We start from the raw sequence: 13,249 nt of genomic DNA on the forward strand, positions 1-13,249 counted from the left end.
TTTAGCTTTTATAAATAATTTGCCTTCATATCTGGCAGCTTTTTATATATCTGATGAACTTGTCTTGCTTTGTTTATGAACCAGGTGACAATTTCCACCACTGACAGACGAAACAACAAATTAATTTTTAAGGTTAATTTGGTGGAGTTGGAGGAAAGAATATTACTGGATTTCCGCCTTTCAAAGGTACTTGATTTCTTACTGTTTTGCTGACTGATCATTGATCTAATTTTCTGTCGTGTTATTTTTCAGCAGAGCTCTGATTTGCATTTTCTGAATATTTCCTTTATGTTGAGCGTGTGGGTTTCTTTTTTTATTTGGTAGATCTGGATGTCTAGTGGTGTCCGACACCCCAGCATAGTCAAATTATAGCTATTGATGTATGGTAAACCTCTGGGGGTCCAAACATGGAGGCTGCCATCCATAACCTTTCTCTTTCAAAATGCTAGTTGCCTGGCTTTTATACCAGTACATGGAGTTGCTGTCCTGGTCCCTAATATCAGGTTAAGTCCTGATTTCACTGGCTGCATGCTTGACCTTGTGTGAAGCTAGAGAAAGCCAGGCACCCAACATTTAAAGGAGCCCCTCAATGGAAGCCTCTGTCCATCTCTTAGTGCAGGTTTCCCTTAAATTAATTTCCACAGAAGAGCCCCATGATTGGCCCAGTTTATTGGGAAACATTGCAAGTTGTTCTTCTAGCAGTTATAGGTTCAACTGAAATTTTGACCTGCGCATCTGTGATTGATTGAATGTTTGGTTTTCTTTTCCAGGGTGATGGTCTGGAGTTCAAGCGACATTTCCTGAAGATAAAGAAAAAGCTGGAAGACATAGTGGCCATTCAGAAAGTTGTTGTGTCCATCACCTGAGTATGGAGTTCAGGATTTGCGATAATTTGTTGCTGACCCACTTTCATTGCTGTTAAGTACTAGTTCCGGACTCCTTTTTATTGCTGTTAGGACCTGTAGTTGTGGTCAATGAAGGCATGTGGGGGTTGGGGGGCATTTGGGATGCTCCCAGCTTTCTTGGAGAAGGAGGAGATCCATTTATTTCAAGGTGCAGTCATATTCACAGTGGCCTTCACAAAATGTTTCTGTGCCTTTTAATGCCGGATCTCACTAGTGCTTCCTTGGCACGTTTGGTAATGTTACACAGTTGTGAAGCTTGCAGAGTTTGTGTCCTACACATAAACTTGATTAAAGTGTGACACATCTCTGCTCCTAGTGCTGTGGTGTACATACATTTCACATGTGAAAAAAAAAAAGAAAATTCTTGTTGCCAATATATATTTTATTGTGTTGTATCGGTAAGAGATACCTCATGTTCACATGAATGTTTTCACAGTTAGTACTCTTCAAATGATTGTAGTCAGTTGCCAGAGCTATATAATTAGTCTGGGCCCAGAGGCAATCGGTGTTCAATAAAAAAAAAAAAAAAGTGAATGTTTGTTTGTCATATGTAACATACTTTTAATGTGTAAATAAATATCACTTTGCGGGAATTTTATATTCCGGTTCTACATGCTGGAATTTGCAACTCTGAATATTCTTGCAAAAAAGACAGCTTGGTTTTATTTACTTTACCTGTGTTTGTCTTCTCTGCTGGAGTCAGGGGGTGAAAGTTACTGCCCTGTCAACTGCCTGACTTCTCGCAGTGGGGTTGGTTTTCTAAGGCTAATGGGCTTTTAACTCTCTATTGGGGAATTTTCCCTTTAGCTTAGTGAATGAAGAAAAATTCATCTTTCAATCATGTGCAAGCAAAAATACTAGATGGTAGAATATAAATGAACCAACACTCCAAATATGTATCATACATTTATTCATAGACCGTGACACACAAGTGAAAAGCATAGCAACATTTTGGGGCCTTGCAGGATTCCTTAAGGTAACAAACGTGTATAAATGCTTTGTTGAAACCCAAAGTAAACCCCCCCTACAAAGAAAGGAATGTGGCATAATAAGCATGTGAATAATAGAAGTGCGTGCATACCTTCTGATGGAGCACCCTGTGTGCCAACAATACATATACAGTGTTCCAGGGAAATCTCATCTTTAGATCAAGGACAGTAGTTTTGTTGCTAGGCAGCAGCTCTATTCTGTACCAGCTTCCTGTCCTACCCTCTGCGTGGGAGCTGTGCCAGGACCCTGGTCTGCCTCAAAATCAGCCCCAAATCTGTGCGGCCAGCAGCTGAGCGACCCATAGGCATGCAATAAAATCCAACTCTGCTATGCAGTCCTTCTACAAGACAAATACAGAAAAGCTCCGGTGTTTAAAGCAAGATCAAGTGGGTACATCTCAATCAAAGAGAAAAAAGGCACTAGAGAGGGGTGGCAAAGAAAATGGACATGGGAAGGATAAAGTACTGTACTGGGGGCAGTAATAGGAATATCAGATCACAAACTAGGTGACGGTAGCTAACAGTATGTAGCCACGCAGAATATAGTCTTTAACCCCTTCGTGACTGACGACGTACAGTGTAGGTCGCCAGCATCGGGGCTGTTTAAACAGACTCCCGGTGACTTTTGCCGCCGGGAGTCTGTTTAAACTTGTAGAGCCGACTGTCGGCTTTACAACAGAAGCGATCCTGGCGACTTACCTGTCGCCAGATCGCTTCTGCGTCCCGAAGAAGGGGCCGCCCCCCCGCCGGAGGGTTTTACGTCATTTTCAGGCCTAAAATGTGGAATATAACATGGGTGCAAAAAATAAAAAAAGGGCCTCAGTCATGAAGGGGTTAAAATAACATGATTTATGAAATGTTCAAGAATCCCAAGATAACTGATATGGCCAGGCTCCCAGGTGTAGTAAGATCCATTCAAACCCCACATCCAATACAAACATACCAGAAGGTATTGAGGTGTTGGTCATCTGTTGTCCACATGTATATCCAAAAGATGTATTTAGCCCTCTTTAGGGCTAACCGTATCAAGGGTAAATATCCAAAAATTCCCCTTCTCAATAGTAGGTTGTCTGTTGCCACCTCTGCATAGTTTTGTGACCTTTTGTATGATCAATGTAAAACTAGAAAATGAATTTATAATTTGATGGCTACATTTCACCTTTAAAACATTTTTAGTCCTTTTATTAAGAAGGATTTTCCAAATACCTTTTTTTTTTTTTTTTTTTTTTTTTTTTTTATTGAACAGATAAAAAATTATTGATTAAGAAAAAGATGTAAATCGGCAATACTTTGAGGTAACGAGGGGGAAATGCATCTGAATCAGACTGAAAATTAGGGCTGCAGCTATTTTCATAATCGATTGGTTAGCCGATTATTAAGTTCGATTAATCGAAAATATCACCTTTTATTAAAATATAATTGGAAGGACATACATTCACATACCTGAAGGATGCTATTGGTGCCAGGAGCACCCACTTTGCCCCTCCTAAGGAACAGGCTGCTCATCAACAAACCTGCTGGCATTTTAGAAAAGTCCTTTTTGTGCCATATCATCAAGGAAGACTTCCTCTGTCCAAAGATACACCCCCACTTTCCAAAGTTGGGGGGGCATTTAACATTTGGATTGCAGACACTTGACAGCTTGCACCTGAGACACGTGGGTGTGGGAGCTGGTCGAAGAGTTTTGCTCCGTGCCCCCTCCATGGGGTTCTTACATTTCTGTGTCACGGCACAGGTTACCAGATTTCAGTCAAGCCCTCTCGGGTCTTCTGATTTAAGGTGAAATTGCCCCAGTTTCTGTGGCAGAACAGTTTTGGAGATTTTACTCGAGCCAATTCAGAGTTCTCAAAGGATGCATTTCCCCATCTTGGATCTCGATGCTCCTGCATGTTTCCATTTGTGCTCAGAACGTCCACATGGAATGCATGCATGGGATGTAACAGGTCTTTTATCGCTTCCCTTTACCTCCTGAGACTTTCTACCGTCTGTGAACATCAAGGATGCATACTTCCATGTTCCCCATCTTTCCATTAACATTTCTTATCCTTTGCTCTAGGGTCCCTGAAATACCAGTTTATGGCCTTGCCCTGCGGCCTCACGTTTTCATCTCTGGTATTCGCCAAGGTGCTTGCCCCAGGGTTAGCTCTGTTGCACTTTTCTGGCATCTGCATTGTTGGATACTTGGACATCCTCCAAGTTGGTTGTCCAAGTATCCATACAAGATACTCCATCCAACCTCCAAGGACTTGCCCTGAAAGCACAGTCAGGGCAAGTCCTATCAGACAATGTGGTCCTAACTGTCTAAACATTGCAATGGTTCAGATTGATCTTGAACCATCAGAAATCGGGGTCTAGTCCTAGACATAACAAAGGCCAGAGGTCATCTCCCTCATGATGAACTTCAGATTAACCAGGAGTTGTCAGACTTCCTCCTTTTGCATGAAAGGCCTGGGACTGATGGTAGCATTCTTCGAGGAAGTCCCTTTATCAAAATCAGTCAACTGATTCTCAGATTTGCAAGGCTTGCCAATTGGTCTTCTGATCACATGTCCTACCAGGCAGATGATGAGGCCTTATCTGATGCCAGTTTTGGGTGTAAGGTCCTTTTGGGAGGCTCTTTAAGCGGCAAGCAGGTCCAAGAAAAAAAGTGAAATCTGGGGACTGTTTGCTGTGTTTCCCCACCCCTCAGTTGGACTGCTTTTGGACATCCTGTAGGTGAATGACTGCCTGCGTCCCTCGATGGACGAAAAGGAAAATAGGATTTTTGTACTCCCCATAAAGTCCTTTTTCTGGAGTCTATTGAGGGACACGGGTCCCACCCCCTTGTGTTTATGATCATGCTCTTGGCACTGCTTTGCCACTGAAGGGGAACTGGTAGTAGAAGGGGTTATCATTGAGGCAAGCTGTTAGTGGGAGGGGTTATCATTGAGGCATGCTGTTAGTAGGCGGGTTATCATTGAGGCAAGCTGTTAGTGGGAGGGGTTATCATTGAGGCATGCTGTTAGTAGGCAGGGTTATCATTGAGGCATGCTGTTAGTGGGAGGGGTTATCATTGAGGCATGCTGTTAGTGGGAGGGGTTATCATTGAGGCATGCTGTTAGTGGGAGGGGTTATCATTGAGGCATGCTGTTAGTGGGAGGGGTTATCCTTGAGGCATGCTGTTAGTGGGAGGGGTTATCCTTGAGGCATGCTGTTAGTGGGAGGGATATTCTTCAGGCATACTGTTAGTAGGAGGGGTTATCATTGAGGCATGCTGTTAGTGTGAGGGGTTATTCTTCAGACATACTGTTAGTAGGAGGAGTTATTCTTCAGGCATACTGTTAGTGGGAGGGGTTATCATTGAGGCATGCTGTTAGTGTGAGGGGTTATTCTTCAGACATACTGTTAGTAGGAGGAGTTATTCTTCAGGCATACTGTTAGTAGGAGGGGTTATCATTGAGGCATGCTGTTAGTGGGAGGGGTTATTCTTCAGGCATACTGTTAGTAGGAGGAGTTATTCTTCAGGCACGCTGTTAGTAGGAGGGGTTATCATTGAGGCATGCTGTTAGTGGGAGGGGTTATTCTTCAGGCATACTGTTAGTAGGAGGAGTTATTCTTCAGGCATACTGTTAGTAGGAGGAGTTATTCTTCAGGCATACTGTTAGTAGGAGGAGTTATTCTTCAGGCATACTGTTAGTAGGAGGAGTTATTCTTCAGGCATACTGTTAGTAGGAGGAGTTATTCTTCAGGCATACTGTTAGTAGGAGGAGTTATTCTTCAGGCATACTGTTAGTAGGAGGAGTTATTCTTCAGGCATACTGTTAGTAGGAGGAGTTATTCTTCAGGCATACTGTTAGTAGGAGGAGTTATTCTTCAGGCATACTGTTAGTAGGAGGAGTTATTCTTCAGGCATACTGTTAGTAGGAGGAGTTATTCTTCAGGCATACTGTTAGTAGGAGGAGTTATTCTTCAGGCATACTGTTAGTAGGAGGAGTTATTCTTCAGGCATACTGTTAGTAGGAGGAGTTATTCTTCAGGCATACTGTTAGTAGGAGGAGTTATTCTTCAGGCATACTGTTAGTAGGAGGAGTTATTCTTCAGGCATACTGTTAGTAGGAGGAGTTATTCTTCAGGCATACTGTTAGTAGGAGGAGTTATTCTTCAGGCATACTGTTAGTAGGAGGAGTTATTCTTCAGGCATACTGTTAGTAGGAGGAGTTATTCTTCAGGCATACTGTTAGTAGGAGGAGTTATTCTTCAGGCATACTGTTAGTAGGAGGAGTTATTCTTCAGGCATACTGTTAGTAGGAGGAGTTATTCTTCAGGCATACTGTTAGTAGGAGGAGTTATTCTTCAGGCATACTGTTAGTAGGAGGAGTTATTCTTCAGGCATACTGTTAGTAGGAGGAGTTATTCTTCAGGCATACTGTTAGTAGGAGGAGTTATTCTTCAGGCATGCTGTTAGTAGGAGGGGTTATCATTGAAGCATGCTCTTAGTAGGAGGGTTTATTCTTGACTGGCCTAAAGTGTTTTCTGTTTCTTGTTGCCCATGTCCGGTCCTCCTGTGGGTAGCCGTATACCCCCAAAAGTGAATGGCTTTCTGTGTCTCTCAATGTACTGCAAGAAAATGATTGTAAGGGGGTATGAAAACCCTTCTTTCCTGATCTGACTGTGCATTCTATTAGGAGCAGAGTTCTGCATTCGTTTACTCTTGTAGTTTTCAAAGTGATTTGTATTGGCAGAGAGTAGTGGCCAACCCAGTCTTAGCTGTTCATTCCTTCCAGCACAATCTACACTCTTCAGCCAACACATTCTTGATTTTCTGGCTCAGCAGCATTGATGGAATAGATGGCAGTTTAGTGAAGGGGAAAGATTTGTAGAATTCGTCACTCAGGGAATGGAATGTGACAGAATGTTGTCATGTAAAAAAAACTGATCGTAAGGACTTATCTGTAGATGGGAGCACAGAACTATGGCAAGTGTTTTCTAGTAATGTCCAAGGACAGACCTGGTGTTGGCTACCAGCAGAATTCCCCATTGCCTGGGGGAGAGCCGGCCACACAACTATGCTATGTATCTTTCTGGCGATCTATTCATCTATAGAATGCATACTGACCTGTGAAAACCTAAACAAATCTTCTGGATTGAAGAAGAAATGCGTCTGGAAGTACATCACTCTCATTGCCACTGGAAGACTTTGGTACAGACCTGTCGGATATATTTACCAATACAACCATTTATCTGATGAAGGACACCGCAGGAATCCGGTTATAGCTGATAATGATGCATCCGTTTAAGTGTGGGCTTCTTATTATGTTCCTGTGCTCGGTGGTGGTCTATCTCTGGAGTTTAATGAAAGGACTGCTTGGTGATACGCAGGTCACTGCTCTCCTAGCCTGGAAAATGGGATTTATTCTGTCCATCTGCAAGCTGGTTAATGGTTTATTTTCTACTTATTTATCTGTCATACTTCTGTGGATGTTCAGTGTTGTGTGCATTTATACTACAGGTGCTCTAGAGAAACCACTGGCAAAACGCAAAGGGGTAAGTGATCTTTTTTTTGTTATCAAGTGAGAAATTCATAGTCTGCCATTGCTGACCTGCCCTGGAAACGTTAGCAGTCTGACTGATCCAATGGCTTCACTACTTTGAATCACTGACCTGGAACTGGAATGCTAATCAGAATTACCGACTTCACTTGCTGTGTGCTGGTTCCACCTCAGTGACTTAGAATTCCGGTCAGTATGACAGCCATGCAAGTAACATTTTCAGAAATCAGGTCAGCAATTGCAGCTTGGATATTTCCCCCGTGAATATTTTGGAATGTATAGATATAGTTACATAGTATTTGAGGTTAAATAAAGACACAGGCCCACAGAGTTCAACCTTTATGTGTAAGTGTGTGTATTGCGTGCATGTGGGTATATGAGTCCATGTGTTATCGTAGGTTTTAAGAGTACCTGTACCCCTGTATGTTACGGTCTCTGAGGAAGATATCTAATTGATTTTTGAATGATTCCATACTCTCTGCTGATAACACTGCTTGTGGCAGGGAGCTCCAAAATCTAACCACTCTAACTGAGAAGACCCCCCCCTTGTGGTGAAATCTTTTCTCCACCAGTTTTAGGTGGTGGCCTCTAGTCCTTGTTATGGAGTTTACAGTAAAAAGTATGTTGCTGATGTTGCCATCACCACTGAACATCTTGTATATCAAAATCATGTCCCCTCTCAATCTCCTCACTTCCAGTGTGAACAAATCTAAATTCAGTAACCTTGTCTCATAGCTTAGGTCCTCCAGCCCCTTAATTAGTTTAGTTGCCCTTCTCTGGACTCTCTCCAACTCCAGGACATCCTTTCTGTGGATTGGTGACCGAAACTGAACCGCATACTCCAGATGAGGCCGAACCAGCAATCTATAAAGTGGCAAAATGATTGCTTTGTCTCTACAGTACATTCCCTTTTTAATACAAGACAGTGTTCTGTTCACTGTGTTAGCCGCAGCCTGGCATTGCAAGCTATTATTCAGTTTGTGGTCTACTATGACCCCCAAATCTTTTTCCATTTCTGACTTCCCTAGTGGAGTTCCCATTAATGGGTATTCCGCTTGCCTGTTTTTGACCCCCAAAATGCATTACTTTACATTTTGCAACATTAAACCTCATCTGCCACATAGTTGCCCCTCCCCTATTTTATCCAGGTGCCTCTGCAATGTTATACTGTCTGCCCGAGTCTATTACCCTCCCAATTTTAGTATCATCAGCAAGCACAGAAACGTGCTATTAACACCTTCCCCGATATCATGAATAAACAGTATTGGGCCTAGCACAGAAGCCTGGGACACGCCACTGATTACTGTAGCCCATTGTGAAAATGATCCATTTATCAATACTCTCTGGACACGTTCCTGTAGCCAGTTCTCTATCCATGTACACACCATGTCATCTATGCCCATAGACCTCAGCTTGGGTATTGGGTAGTACTGTACTGATATGGAATGCTTTATCTGGGAGTGCACGGGCTTGTGTTTGTGAGAGAGGAAACAATGGTTCTTACTGTTACTTTTTGTTTTTATATTGCCAATATATTCTGCCATAAATTACAATTTGGGCAATTATACAACACACATCCAAGGATTGGCATGACATAGTATCAGTTATATCAGTAGAAGTCTGAAAGAAGCTTGTGTGAGAAGATCTGAGTGATGAGCACTGCACAGGGGAAGGAATACGGGTCCTGCCTCCGAAGGGAAATACAGTCCTAATTCTCTCAGTTCCATAGAAAACAAAATGCTCTGTAGACATGTTACTCAATGAAGCAAAGCTTGTTAATTCTGATCATTCTCTTTTCTTGTTTTACAGCCAAAGCTAAAGCAAGGTAAAAGGTGTCCAAGCAAAGGAAAGTGAGTGCTGTGTTTCTGCTACAGTCTAATGTTGTTTCTCCAGTAAGACAAATGTCATTATTCAGTAATACAAAGTATAGTAACCCGCAGCAAGCTGTGACTCTCCATGTTGTATTAGTCGGACTTCAGGAAAGTTCATTTTGATGGTTTGCTATGGTACTGCACTTCTTACCTAGCTGTGTGTTCTGTTTATTACACCAGCCTAGAAATACAAAAAGGAAGACTTCATCAATAAATGGAATCCATTGTATTCCGTGATGTGGTAAGCTTGAGTCACTGTGCTGCCAAGCCAATACCTTCTCATTACAGAAATCCTTCTTCCAGCTGGCCGGCCTGTTTAGGGTTTGCTGACATCCTCCTGCACTCCTGATAGTGTTGTAAGAGTTGAGTTGAGTGGCATGCTCCATAGAGGGTCTGTGCCAGACTTACTAATATACCCTAAGTGGCCACCAGACACAGACCCGGCCGCTTGACATCCTCTGATATAAGCTGCCCACCCCTTGTGACATTATGTCAAAACCTCAACAATGAACTTTTCTTATTTGCTCTGTGAAATAAACAATTGATAGCGTTTGTTTTTCATATCTGTCCAAGAAGTGCCAAACAAAAAAAACCATGATCCTGCCAGAAATCCAGTGCTGTTGTGTGCACATTGCGGTTATCTCAATTAGTTTTATCAACCTTGCCAAGTTCGCCTCTCTGAATTACAGAACACCTCCCCTATTGTGGAGAGGGCAGGTGGTTTGTAGTTCTAACACACTTCCTGTTCTAGGGTGACAGTGCTGCTCTTCCATAAACACTTTATGAGTGGTTTCATCTTAGGACAGGAGGAAGGTGAAAATAAAAGGAAATAATAAAATGAAGGCAATAGAAGAGAGGGATTCCCTAATGGAAGAAAGCAGACTCGTAGAGTGAGAGAACTGACTCATCAGTGTGCTCCATTATGGCTGAGCCGGCAAGCCTGGAGTGTGCCCGGGACCACACTGTACTTCATAACTGCAGAGGAGGTGTGGGGTCTAGTATCAAGCAGCAGAGCATTTTGATTGGTCAATGGAGCACCATCATAATTTGTAGCTTCACTTTTCATAAGTAGATGAGCGTGTCACCCATAGCAACCTCATTCCAGTTTTTGGTTATTAGGGCAGTTTGGAGCATTGTTTGCAGTACTGTTCTTCTCTTCAGGTTTAATAGACTTCAGCTATGATCTGTGCTCATATATCTCTCTCTCCTGTGTTCACATCCAATAAAGGAAGCGCGCGGTTTCCTCTGCGGGTGACAGCATAGTGAATGCAGAAAAATATATGGAATTATTTCAAGTCTGGCTGAATGAAGAGCAACATGTAGCAACAGAAATGGAGCCCATGGCGGAAAAGATCTACAAACTCCAGGTATCCAGGAATTATCCGTGTCTTGGTTTTGTGAGCTGTGTTTTGCTTTTGTTGTCATTGTCAAACAGCTGGATATAAATGATCTTTTAATTGTAGAATTCATGTTTTCTGCATTGTTTGTAATGATACAAAGGGGGCAGCCATATTTGTACTTTCCATCCACTGACTGCATGCAGTGCTACACAATGGTTTTGCTTTAGGCTCGGCACACACAAGCAAATTGTTGCTACAGCTACTTTTGTTCTCCATGTTCCCTGTGTGTGTTGTAATGTAGTCACCGCTCCAAGCTCGCTCCCGGGATGGACTACAATCCCAATACAAATTAGTAAACTAAACATGAGATTGTAGTCCATCCCGGGAGTGAGCTTGGAGCGGTGACTACTTTACAACACACACAGGAACCATGGGGAACAGACGTAGCCCCCCTTCAGAAGGAAGGACAGTGTGAGCAGCTATTCAGAGATGATTGGAGGATCTACAGCCGAGTGATACACAAATAAGATACATTGTTGTTAATAATTAGTGTAATTGAATGTATTTTTAAGATTTAACTCCTGAGTTTAGAGTCACTTTAATAAAGACATAGGGGGTTATTCACTAAGCTGCCAAAGGCAACCAAGTGAAGATCTGAGCCGAAGTAAAGGGAGCTGAACGCCGTTCGGCTATTTACTTCAGCTAATTGTGGCTGGTTTCAGTCGTACATCACCTGGCTTCAGCTCCCTTCGGTACATCCGAACACGCTCGGCATGTTCGGCTGAGAGAAAGTGAAGAATACGTTCGACTCACCCGATCCAACATCTGGATGTGCTGAGCCGAACGCACGGCAGTTCACTCGCTGCCGCTCGCCGAACAGCACAGCTCGCCGAACAGGGGCCGAACAGCAGGGAGTGAATAGCCGTATGCCGCTGAGTGGCATTTGGTTTGGTTATTCTGCTCGCTACCTCGGCTGAGCTGTTTGGCTGCTGTACGACGGGTTATTGTGAATAGCTCATACAGGAGCCCTTCAGTTCGTGATTGCTGATTGTGGGTTTGCTCCCCCTAGTCGCGTATCTTAAAATCTTCTTTCTGTTGTGTCACCTCTGCTTTCATTAACCCGCCTGATGTTCTAAGATGAGTCTTTTTGGCTTTCGGCAGCTCTCTGACCTATTGACGAACTAGAATTCTCAGCTACAATCTGGGGATCATATGCTAGTTTTTGTAATTCTGTAGGGTGCATTTGCACCAACATCAGAAGGAGGGTCCATTGACTTGCAATTGTACCTTGTGATTTCCTTTCCGATCCATTGTTCAACAGATGCTAACCGAAGGGCACCAAAAAATGAATGGGTGTGAATGGGGCGACTTCACACCGGATCTGATGCATTACGTTGTGCTGAAAAAAGAAATACATGTTCTACCCGCCCCAATCACACCCATTCATTTTTCTTTGCACTACTGTTAGTATCGGTTGTACAATGGATGGGATGGAGATCGGAAGGTACAATTGCACGTCAATGGATCCTCCTTCCGATTTTGGTGTGAATACACTCTACAGAATTACAAAAACGTAAAAAATCTTATCACAATGCAACAGATCCGGTGTGAATGGGCCCTGAATGCCTGGGGGGGCCACACCTGTCATATGTACTGTATGAAATGTCAGAAATCTGCCTCCTATATTCATTGGTATCATTTGATGTCATTGTGCAGAGTGCCAGTAAACAGCTGAACAGAGTTCAGATCATCATCGACTCATTGAAGAGCCAGTCTCTGTACAGTCATCAAAGTGACATCAGCAAGTCAGAGAGAATTCATGACCTGCTCGACAAGTTTGACTATATAAAGGCTTACGTGGATTTACGGTGAGAACCGGTTCTGCTTCTTTTCTGTACAAAAGGTCATTCCCGTCTTATTTTTATTGCATCGGCATTTTTGGTCTCTGTGATATTTAGTCCCGGCTCCTACGCTGGTTCAACCCGCCTCCCTTTTTCATTTGCCGGCTGTGCACTTGACTTCTATAAGAGAATAACACAGTTGTGAGATGTTGAGTGACGGCTGATCCACCCGTGCAACCGCACCTAACTTCCCCGGGGCTGATCTCCCGTGCTGCCATGGCAACCATGTACAGGCGCACGGGATGTCTGCCTCACCTACTATCTGCCCCCAGACACCAGTTTGAAAAGCGTTTTGGGAGAATTTATCACGGGACCAGACAGAATGTGAAGCAGTTGCCCATAGCAACCAATCAGCTTCTCTCTTCAGTTTGCTCAGTTAACCTTTGGAAATGAAAAATAAAAGCTGATTGGTTGCCGTGGGTAACTGCTCCCGATTCTGATTGCTCCAGTTTTGATAAATTCCCCCCATTGAGCCTAGGGCTAGTGACAAAAGTGTTATAGAGATATCAATTTATTGTAAAAATGAATATTTAAAATGTGTGCTGTCATACGGTGGCCCATTTAGAACCTGTCCCCAGCAGGTAAACGCAGTGACCCAAAACATGTAGTACAGGCGCAATGCATGCTAAAGTAACAGTACATTGGGGTGCCGGATGATCCCTAGAAATCTGAGTGCTGTGAGACCTCCATTCAGGGTCCATCTCCCCTACAGTCT

At 43.2% G+C, this 13,249-nt stretch overlaps 1 protein-coding gene across 1 annotated transcript in view; it reads left to right on the forward strand.

Annotated features, from left to right (window-relative positions):
• Window positions 1–1,169, forward strand: part of CHEK1 (checkpoint kinase 1) — a 13,277-nt gene extending 12,108 nt beyond the window's left edge. Inside the window, exons 12-13 of the mRNA XM_018552302.1 lie at window positions 85–186; window positions 771–1,169. Coding sequence (XP_018407804.1) covers window positions 85–186; window positions 771–866 — 198 coding nt within the window. The 3' untranslated portion in view covers window positions 867–1,169. The remainder of the gene's footprint in view (window positions 1–84; window positions 187–770) is intronic.
• Window positions 1,170–13,249: the final 12,080 nt, after the last annotated feature.

This window comes from Nanorana parkeri, unplaced genomic scaffold (genome assembly GCF_000935625.1).
Source record: "Nanorana parkeri isolate BGI_ZX_2015 unplaced genomic scaffold, ASM93562v1 scaffold5, whole genome shotgun sequence".
In the NCBI taxonomy this organism is placed as follows: Eukaryota; Metazoa; Chordata; class Amphibia; order Anura; family Dicroglossidae; genus Nanorana; species Nanorana parkeri.